Raw genomic sequence first — 11378 nt, 5'->3', positions numbered from 1 at the left:
AGCGGTGACTGGATCCTCGGCTCCCGTTGATGTGGCCTCGGCGGTCCGGCGACTCGAGTCGTTCCCGACCAGCACCGACACAGGAGACGTTCTGGTATGAACCGTAAGCTTCAAAACGAATCCCGTAAAGACGAGCTTTCCAATGAAGTTGCTGGACTAACAAAACATTAGTCTTCATCCGCCTTCCTCCTCCATAGAGGGATGCAAGGAGCTCTCTGATTGGCTGCAGGGAAGCTTTATGATCTTCTTGTTGACACAGTATCATTTGTGTCAGGTTTGTGACGTGGACGTGTACAGGATTATTTCTTCTACTTGTCCGGGGCAAGGCGGTTTCTTTCCCCGTCTATTACCTTCACTTTGAGGCGGGACATCCCAAGCCAATCAGAGAGCATGTTCCATGGCAAGCCAATTTGCATATTTGTACCATATCTAAACTGTCACGAGTCAGCGAAAAGGAGCATGTTTAATAACCAGTAGAATGGACCTATGGACGGATGGGCCAATGTAACTAGATATTCGTCTTCCTTCATAATATATAATGCTATATTATAATCATTGGTGATCATTAGAGTAACTCTTATTTGTGTTCCTGTTTTTACTTTGAAGGAGCACTCGGGGCACTTCCGCTGCTCCTAACCATTTAATCCTTTCCCACAATGCTTTGTGTCCACGTCTTCTTCTTCCTGTTTATTGTGGCCGTCTCCGCCGGCAACATTTAACGTTCTCATTTGACGTTTTCCAGCTCGGTGAGTTCCCCAAAAACGCATTTAAGCGTTTATCAGCATATTCGCCGTCCGCGCTCGGCGACATTTGTGTCCGCTTTACGAGCGGAGAGGGGAAATAATGCTCCCGCTGCTTCCTCGTCACTGACGCCGAGCTCCACCGAGCCCCAGCCGAGCCCCGGAACTTCATTGAGAAAAACGTTGTTTTAACGCCCTTCGCTCCGGGAACGACTCCAGACACGTTCCCGATACACGCTAACGTGTGTCATGAATCGGGCCTCGGTGCAGCGATATTCGGCGTGGATGTAGACATTATTTAGGTGGTAAACGAGAGAGCTTTTGATAATGGATGCACTGCTCGGTTCTGTCGGTGTTAATCGTGACATCACCGCAGCGATGTCGGCCAAATGCCATGTTTCCGTTTCATACTCGATTCAAACTGGCGTTTTTATTTAGTCTGACTGACTATATTTCAAAAAGAGAGCTATAATTGTCACGTTGTGTGAGGTGCGGGCCCACACGGTAAGGAAGCGACCGCAGCGGCTGAGAGTGCCTAAAATGACCAATATTTGATCGGAGTCCGTTTCAACTGTCGCTGCAGTGCCACTCGGCAATGTTGTTTATGATGATTGGGCGATTATATGTATTCAGCTTGTTTCTTTGTGTCAGTATTGTTCACTATTTTGTTTATTGTTATGTGCGTTTATATATAGTATAATATTACATATGTTATTATGAAATAGCATATAATATAATATGCTGTTTAATTAGTTAATGTTTTTTTATGTATGCATACATGTTATTTTTATTATAATATAATTGATATTTTTAATTAACTATATTTAATATAAATACTTTTATTTTATTTGTATTAAGTATGTTTGTGTGGATATATATATATTTTATGCTACTATAATATATAATAGATTATAATATAATTAATTAATACAATTACTTAATGTAGTTTATTTTATTATTGTGTGTGTGTGTGCGTGTGTGTGTGTGTGTGTGTATATTCATATTTTTATGTCATTATATTATAATATAATTTTGGTTAAATAGAATTTTTTAATTAGTTAGTTTTTTTATGTATGCATATATGTTATATTTTTATTATAATATAATTGATATTTTTAATTAACTATATTTAATATAGATACTTTTATTTTATTTGTATTAAATATGTTTGTGTGGATATATATATATATATATATATATATATATATATATATATATATTATGCTACTATAATATATAATAGATTATAATATAATATAATTAATACAATTACTTAATGTAGTTTATTTTTATTATTATATTGTGTGTGTGTGTGTGTGTGTGTGTGTGTGAGTGTGTGTGTATATATATTCATATTTTTATGTCATATTATAGTATAATTTTGGTTAAATAGAATTATTTGATATAATCAATTAATTTTAATCAATTTTTATTATGTGTGTATGTATGTGTATATATTTTTATGATACTATAATTTATAATGTAATTATTCATTAATTTTTTTATTACAATATGTGTATATATATATATATATATTTACAATATTTGTTTTAATATAATATAATTATTTGATATAATTACATAATTTTGTTAGATATAATTATTTAATATCATTCATTTATTTTATTATCACATATGTGTATGTGTGTAGTAGGGCTGCAACTAACGATTAATTTCATAATCGATTAATCTGTCGATTATTACTTCGATTAATAATCGGATGAAAGAGACAAACTACATTTCTATCCTTTCCAGTATTTTATTGGGAAAAAAACCAGCATACTGGCACCATATTTATTTTGATTATTGTTTCTCAGCTGTTTGTACATGTTGCAGTTTATAAATAAAGTTTTATAAAAAAAAAAAAAATTGCCTTTGCGCATGCGCCAACGAATCGATGACTAACTTAATCGGCAACTATTTTTATAATCGATTTAATCAATTAGTTGTTGCAGCCCTAGTGTGTATATATATATATATATATATATATATTATATGTTACTATATTATATATAGTGTAATATAATTAATTATATAATTTTGTTTAAATATAATTATTATGTATTATATTTTTTAAATGCAATGCTGCATCTGCTAAGAAAGTCAATCATGTCAAAATAGTTTCACCCAAATGCAAATATGAGAGCGTTAATAATCGCAACACTGATCGGGTTCCTTCACTTCCTGTTCTCTCCCACGCAGAAACTTACTCACCTCGTAGCTTTAGGATGGAGGACCCCGAGGCGGAGCTCACCGTGTCGGAGGCGGACGCCCTGGGAGCCGACTTCATCACGGTGGAGTTGGACACGCAGCCCATCGAGTACGTGGTCAAGTGGGCGGACGTGGGCTCCAAGTTCACCATCTCGTGCGTCAAGAAGGACTCGGACGACCCGGAGCTGAGCGGCGAGCAGCTGAAGATCGAAACGGACGAGGCCTTCTTCGCGCCGTACGAGGAGGTGTACCCCTGCGAGGTGACGGAGCAGAGCGTGGAGATAAAGATGGACTCTGACGAGGAGGACCACGAGGTCCTGGTGGAGGCGGGGAGCAGTCACCTGGACGGCGAGGTCGACTCGGATCAGGCCCCGTACGAGCCGGACGACCGGCAGTACCGCTGCACTTACTGCGGCAAGTGCTACAGCCACGCCTCCAGCCTCTACCGCCACCAGCAGACGCACGTCGCCAAGACGGCGAGCCTGGTGGCGTCCGCCAAGCACGCCCTCGAACCCGCGCACCAGGATGCCCGTTACACCTGCCAACACTGCGGCATGAGCTTTAAGGGCAGCAGGTGGGTCGCACCGATACGCTTCTTTCAGGGCCGATACAGATACCAATCACTTGTCGTCAAGGAGGCTACTAAAAGAACCCTGGAATATCGCTACGGTTGAAATAAAAACAATTCCGGGCTCCTTGACGTAGAGCAAGGACGTCAAACTGGTTTTATTGAGGGCCACGTCGCAGTGATGGCTGCCCTCAGAGGGCCACATGCAACCTGAATATCGACAAATAGCCATTTTGAACCGCGGTGGCAATTGTTTATTTCTTACCGACACATTTTTTTTAAACAATTGTAAGTCAGGGTGACAAGCAGATATTTAAATCTTTATTGCTTAGAATATCTTGTTGCTTGCACAGATAAAGTTTAGAAGATACGCTTAAGGGGTGCTCCAAAAAATCGATGTGCATTTAAATTGCGATTTTTGTTATTCCGATTCTTAATTAATTCTTCATTTTGAAAATCGATAAAATAGTTAAAAATTTTGGCCAAATATTTAACTTTTTTAAAGAATAAATTTTTGGATCAATTATTGATATTATTATGACTATTGATACTGTACCGAAAATTAACCGAACCGTGACCTCTAAACCGAGGTACGTACCGAACCAAAATTTGTGTACCAATACACCCCTAAAATATATATATATTTTAGGGGTGTATAACTATATATAGTTATTTTAGGGGTGTATAACTATATATAGTTATTTTAGGGGTGTATAACTATACATAGCTACATATATATATATATATATATATATATATATATATATATTTTTTTTTTTTTTTTTTTTTTTTTTAGGGATATATATATATATTTTAGGGATATATATAATATATATATATATATATATATATATATATATATATATATATATCCCTAAAAAAAATATATATATATATTTATTTTAGGGGTGTATTGGTACACAAATTTTGGTTCGGTACGTACCTCGGTTTAGAGGTCAGGGTTCGGTTAATTTTCGGTACAGTAAGAAAACAACAAAATATACATTTTTGGGTTATTTATTTACCAAATTTGCAATATTATGTTTTGAACAATGACAGTTTGAAAGAAGAAAAAAAAGCTTTGTTTTATTAGTCAACATTGCAACTTTTTCTAAATCACATTTAACCTTTAAGCTTTTTTATTTCACTTTTGTTATGTTATTGTTTATTTTAATAGTATTTTTAGAATGTGCCGTGGGCCTTTAAAACATTAGCTGTGGGCCGCAAATGGCCTCCGGGGCACACTTTTGACACCCCTGCTATAGATAATAAAAAATTAAACCTGATAAATTTATGGATAAAAAGCAGAGCCTGGCGATACATGCGCGTTTATCATAACTCTCTCTCTCTCTCTCTGTCTCTGCCCCTCCCTCACAAATGCTGCTGCGGCGCACAATTAGTTTTGTTTTTAACCCCTTCTTAACCCTGAACGTACATTGAAAATACACGCAACCCTAACTCAAAATGCCGGACATTTGAGGCATTTAAGAAACTCCGCCCTGACAGCTCCGCAAAAGAGGACATGTCCGGTGAAAAGAGGACGTATGGTCAGTCTATCGTAGCCTGCTAGCATGCCGTGTGTTGTGCCTCGGTGTGCATTGTTTACACAACTTAATATGTCCGTGTGGAAACTCCTTCAGTACACCTCCGAACCGAATCGGAACCCCCGTACCAAAACGGTTCAATACAAATACACGTACCGTTACACCCCTTGTATATATTTTTCTAAATGTAAAACACTACCTTGTGGTCTACATAACATGTAATGGTGGTTCTTTGGTCAAAATGTTGCATAGATGATGTTTTACGGACCATTTTCAAGTAGCTTTCTGAAAGTCTCTTCAGGATGCGCCGTTTTGTGGGCGGTCTTATTTACGTAGCTCACCTTCGGCAGCGTCTTCTCCCCGCCATCTTTGTTGTAGCGGTGTAGCGTGCAAGGACGGAAGTGGAAGAAGTGTCAAAAAATGGAGCTAACTGTTTTAATTACATTCAGACTTGACTTCAATCAATAACGGAGCAGCATATTCGCATCCGTGGCTCAATAATACAACAACAACGCCGGAAATGTGTATCGTGAAAAAACGTCCGACCGGAACCCTCTAATAACTAAAGTTCTGTGGGTGAATAATGTAGACCCAATACAGTTTTTAGCGCTTTGATAGCTAGTCTACTGACAGATATAAGTAAGAACTTTACACTACTTTATATTAGAAAGGGCAACAGCGGAAGATGAATGCACCACAACAACAAGAAGAAGATGAAGGCCACATAACAAGAAGATAGAGAAAAGAAGAAACTTATCGACTGCGGTGTCGGCATGGACTACAATGGTGGACGCGCGCACATTTTCAGTACTTATGCAGATCCCAAATACAGATCAGCAGGTACCATAAGGTAAAAGTTTTGCAAAATATCGCGAAACAAAATGCCAGGTAATATGTCCGCTAATAGATGCCATTTTGTGGTCCTTATACACACACCATAATAATACTCGCATGTTTAATCCGCCGACAATACATCAAGAGGTGCGGCTTCATAGCTTACCGAAGTCGTACTAAAAACATTTTGACAGATTTTTGAGCGCCGTGTGTAATGTTCTATATTCTCAATGGTACATTTAAAGTTTTGGTGTTGTTTACAGGCGTCATCTTGCAGTTTACACTTATCTCTTATGTGTGACTGACATCTACTGGTCACACATCATTACACCATGTACCAAATAAAATAGCTTCGAGGTCGGTAAGCACAACCAGAATTATGCCGTACATTAGACGCCCCGCGTTATAAGGCGCACTGATTTTTGCGAAAATTAAAGGATTTCAAGTGCGCCTTATAGTCCGAAAAGTGTGTGTGTGGGTGGGTGTGGGGTTGCGGGGGGTGCTGGAGCCTATCTCAGCTGCATTCGGGCGGAAGGCGGGGCATACCCTGGACAAGTCACCACCTCATCACAGGGCCAACAGATAGACCGACAATATTCACACACGAGGGCCAATTTAGTGTTGCCAATCAACCTATCCCTATATATATATGTATATATATATATGGGATAGCAATTGGGAAAACATGCAACTACTTATTAATAAATATAATACTGAAAAAAAATATATATATATAATATATACATATATATATATATATATATATAATATGTGTATGTATGTATGTGTATATATATATATATATATATATATATATATATATATATATATATATATATACATACGTGTTTGTGTATATATATATATATTTGGTACATGGTGTAATAAGTGTGACCAGTAGATGGCAGTCACACATAAGAGATACGTGCGGGCTGCAGAATGACGCCTGTACAATACTTTTTTTTTTGATTGATTGAAACTTTTATCAGTAGATTGCACAGTACAGTACATATTCCGTACAATTGACCACTAAATGGTAACACCCTAATAAGTTTTTCATCTTGTTTAAGTCGGGGTCCAGGTTAATCAACTCATGGTAAATGACGCTAGCAAGCATTCGTGAGCAAGCAACACCAAAACTTTGATGTTTCATTGAGAACATAGAACTTTACACTCAAGAAAGGAGTAGTATGACTTTGGGAGGCTATGAAGTCGCACTGCTTGATGGAGGCTTCAACATACGGGTGTTATTATGGGTGTGTACAAGGCACCTTTTCGGAGGCATGTTATCTGCCGTTTGTGTCACAATATTATGCAAAACCAACTTTTCTCATCTTCTAGCACCTGCTGATGTGTATTTGGGATCTGCATAAGTCCCGAAAATTTGCGCGCGTCCGCCTTTGTAGCCAATAAGCTCCTTCCTTTTCCCTCTTATCTTCTTGTTGGGGTGCATTCATCCTCCGCTGTTGCCATTTCTAATAGAAAGTAGTGTAAAGTTCTTACTTATGTCTGTCAGTAGACTCGCTTTGGAAGCCCTAAAAACTACCGGTACAACAAAGATGGCGGGGAGACGACGCTGTCAAAGTGGAGGCACGTAAATAAGAGCGCCCACAAAATGGTGCGTCCTGAAGAGACGGTCAGAAAGATGGTCTGTAAAACATCATCAATGCAACATTTTGACCAAAGAACCACCATTACATTATGTAGACCACAAGGAAGTGTTTAAATGTAGAAAGATAATCATAATACGACCCCTTTAATGCGCCTCTTTCTGTGTGGAGTTTGCATGTCCTCCCCGTGACTGCGTGGGTTCCCTCCGGGTACTCCGGCTTCCTCCCACTTCCAAAGACATGCACCTGGGGATAAGTTGAGGTGGCGACTTGTCCAGGGTGTACCCCGCCTTCCGCCCGATTGTAGCTGAGATAGGCTCCAGCGCCCCCCGCGACCCCAAAGGGAATAAGCGGTAGAAAATGGATGGGATGGATGGATGTTTGAAAACTCATCGACAGTGCGCCTTTTAATCCGCACAACCAGTCTTCTGTATTGCTGGTCTGCGTATCAGCTGATATTTTACACAGGCCCCCATATAAATATAATATTTTTATGTATTATAATTATTAATTGGTAATTATATAATTATTAATTAGTTATAGAAGTTTGGTTAAAAATAATTTAATATTATTTTTATTGTTTTCATTACAAAATGTGTGTGTATGTACGTGTATATACATATATTTATGTTACTATAATATATAATATAATTATTATTAATATAATTAATATATTTATTTGTATTATTATACTGTGTGTCTGTGTATATATGTATTATATTTTATGTCATAGTATATTATAATTATTAATATAATTATATATATATATCATTTTGGTTAAATATAATTATTTAATATAATTAATAATTTATTTTATTTTGTTTGAATTATTATAATATGTGTGTTTTGATTAAATATAAAAAATTAATATGATCCATCCATCCATCCATCTTCTTCCGCTTATCCGAGGTCGGGTCGCGGGGGCAGCAGCCTAAGCAGGGAAGCCCAGACTTCCCTCTCCCCAGCCACTTCGTCCAGCTCTTCCTGTGGGACCCCGAGGCGTTCCCAGGCCAGCCGGGAGACATAGTCTTCCCAACGTGTCCTGGGTCTTCCCCGCGGCCTCCTACCGGTTGGACGTGCCCTAAACACCTCCCTAGGGAGGCGTTCGGGTGGCATCCTGACCAGATGCCCGAACCACCTCATCTGGCTCCTCTCGATGTGGAGGAGCAGCGGCTTTACTTTGAGCTCCCCCCGGATGACAGAGCTTCTCACCCTATCTCTAAGGGAGAGCCCCGCCACCCGGCGGAGGAAACTCATTTCGGCCGCTTGTACCCGTGATCTTGTCCTTTCGGTCATAACCCAAAGCTCATGACCATAGGTGAGGATGGGAACGTAGATCGACCGGTAAATTGAGAGCTTTGCCTTCCGGCTCAGCTCCTTCTTCACCACAACAGATCGATACAGCGTCCGCATTACTGAATACGCCGCACCGATCCGGCTGTCGATCTCACGATCCACTCTTCTCTCACTCGTGAACAAGACTCCGAGGTACTTGAACTCCTCCACTTGGGGCAAGATCTCCTCCCCAACCCGGAGATGGCACTCCACCCTTTTCCGGGCGAGAACCATGGACTCGAAATTAATATGATAATTTATAATAATGCTTGTGCAATATTCTTTAATTTTGGACCCCCAGAATCAGCATGTCCTCCATTTGTGTCAACAACATGAAATCAAGTCTAAAAACCTTCTGACAAGTTGACTTCACGTCCGCCGCCGCCTTTTTTGGACCTTTCAAAGTGCAAAACAACGATCAGAGTATTTTACTTTGAAAGTACACCGGATGCTTTATGTTGTGTTTGTGCATAACTTCCTGTCCAACACCAGCAGATTTTTAGCTACATTGAAACTGATTTGTTGCAATGTTCGGATGGTCCGATAAAGACAGTTTTTATTGCGCCGATGTAGATATGAAAAAAAAAGTCAAATATCGGTAGAAGTCGAGCATGTATCGGCTCTCTGCGGACAGGAAGTAAAGGCGTGTGTGTGCGTGTGTGACAGGATGCTGGGGAGTCACCTGCGGCTGCACGGGAAGAGGCGGATCCACCCGTGCAACATTTGCGGCAAGGAGTTCAACCACAGCTCCAGCCTCTCTCGCCACCGTCTCATCCACAAGAAGGGCAACGCCCACCCCAAGGACGCCGGCCTCCTCGCTCACGACATGCCCGCCGCCGTGCACCGCTCGCTCAAGGCGGGCTCCAAGAACAAGAAGGCCAAGCGGCAGAGGCAGCCGTCGGCCATCATGCAGGTGGCCGGAGGCGGCGGCGGCGGTGACAAGTTCTACGCCTGCCCGCAGTGCGAGATGAGCTTCCGCACGTCCACGCAGCTGTCCAAGCATCAGGTGACGCACGTGAAGGAGCTGCTGGACAACTACACGCCCGGCAAGGAGAACCTGGCCGAGACCTCGTCCGACCTCAAGATCCGCCTCAAGCTGTGCTCGCGCGACAAGCCCAACTTCTACACGCTCTGTAAGAAGAACCGCCGCCGCCGGGCGGGCCGGGGCGGCAAGCGAGGCCCCGCCCCCTCGGAGGAGGAGGAGGCGAGCGGGGCAGAGGGCCACGCCTGCAACCAGTGCGGCAAGCGCTTCTCGCACGCCTCCGGCCTGGCGAGGCACGCGCAGAGTCACCGGGCGGCGGACGGCATGGAGCGGGGGAAGGCCCGCCTCCCCGGCGCCAAGACCAAGACCTTCACCTGCACCACCTGCGACAAGACCTTCATGCACTCGTCCAGCTTCTCCCGCCACAAGAAGGCGCACCTGGACGCCGCCATCGCCGCCGCCATCGCCAAGAGGGGCGTCTTGGACGAGACGGCGCCGCTCGAGACCGACTCCGAGTGATCGGCGTGTGACCGTGTGGGGCGGGGCCTGCCGGGACAAGGTGCGACGCGGTCTGGTGTAAATAGCAGCAGGATGTCCAAATATGGACGGATGTGACAGTGCCCCGCCCCCTCAGCCACCATCAAAGACCACAGAGCAGGAAACGGTTTGAGCGCCGACAGGAAGTGGAACATTTCTCATGAGTTGTGAGTTTCTCCATAAAGTTTGTAAAGAAATCTAATTGGCCGATAAAATTGCGCTTAAAACACTTTTTTTCTTCAAATGTTTGATGTCTCCGCCCACTTCCTCCCCGAGTGATTTGATTGGTTGTTTCCGTTTGCATGAGGACCCCCCCCACCTGCGGCGGCCATCTTTGTCGTTTCTCGGGAACAAGGTCGCGTTCAAATACGCGATGTTCGAACGTCGCCGGCGAGGAGGAGGCCCCTGTTGCCGTAGCGACGCGTTGATTACGAGTTCATCAAGGATTCCACTTCAGAGTCGGTTAAAGCATCTTTTTATTGGTTACGTTAAAACTGCCCGGGGATCGGTCCATTTCTGGACCAAGCGGCGCGTCGACGATCCAAACAAAGGCGTCCTGTATTTAAAGTTTGTAAAAAAAAAAATTAAAAAAAAAAAGCTTGTGTCGTTCACCTTTAGCCTCCATGTTGTAATGCATCAGTGTCGTGTTTGCTAATTAGCACAAACCAGTTGACGTGTTCTTTTTCTAATAAATCATGAAAACAAGGCGTTTTGTTGTTTTTTGGGGATTAAATAAGTGTCTATTTATTATTTCTTTTTTAATATTAAACTTGGAATCATAACAAAAAAATTATGTTTGACAAGTGAGAAACCAGAAAAAAATACATTTGTTTATTCAAGAATATGAGTGCTGCCCTCTAGTGGCCATCACTTGTCTGAAAAGGGGCGGGGCCTCTCCCTGCAGACTTAACTATGGCCCCACACCAAATCGGATTTTTTTTGCCCTCAAGTGACACAGATCTGATTGTTTTGGCTAGTCTAAACGTTCCAAAGCAGGGTTATCAAACACGCAGCCCG

General features: G+C 41.7%; 1 protein-coding gene across 3 annotated transcripts; it reads left to right on the top strand.

The window, feature by feature from the left end:
* The first annotated feature begins 7 nt into the window (after nucleotides 1–7).
* LOC133610541 (uncharacterized) lies at nucleotides 8–11066 on the top strand. Of its 3 annotated transcripts, XM_061966901.1 has the most exons (4): nucleotides 468–504; nucleotides 607–746; nucleotides 2943–3525; nucleotides 9509–11066. In XM_061966901.1, exons 1-4 carry the CDS (start codon nucleotides 479–481, stop codon nucleotides 10341–10343), a joined length of 1584 nt encoding a protein of 527 aa, XP_061822885.1. In that variant the 5' UTR covers nucleotides 468–478; the 3' UTR covers nucleotides 10344–11066. The 3 variants fall into 3 exon arrangements, with proteins under 3 accessions (XP_061822903.1, XP_061822895.1, XP_061822885.1); XM_061966919.1 differs by lacking the exons at nucleotides 468–504; nucleotides 607–746 and adding an exon at nucleotides 8–94; XM_061966911.1 differs by lacking the exons at nucleotides 468–504; nucleotides 607–746 and adding an exon at nucleotides 267–400.
* The last annotated feature ends 312 nt before the right edge of the window (nucleotides 11067–11378 follow it).

The sequence above is a fragment of the Nerophis lumbriciformis genome, linkage group LG02 (assembly GCF_033978685.3).
Source record: "Nerophis lumbriciformis linkage group LG02, RoL_Nlum_v2.1, whole genome shotgun sequence".
NCBI classification, from domain to species: domain Eukaryota; kingdom Metazoa; phylum Chordata; class Actinopteri; order Syngnathiformes; family Syngnathidae; genus Nerophis; species Nerophis lumbriciformis.
The sequence above is the reverse complement of the archived record's forward strand: the minus strand, read 5'-3'. Positions and strand labels throughout refer to the sequence as shown.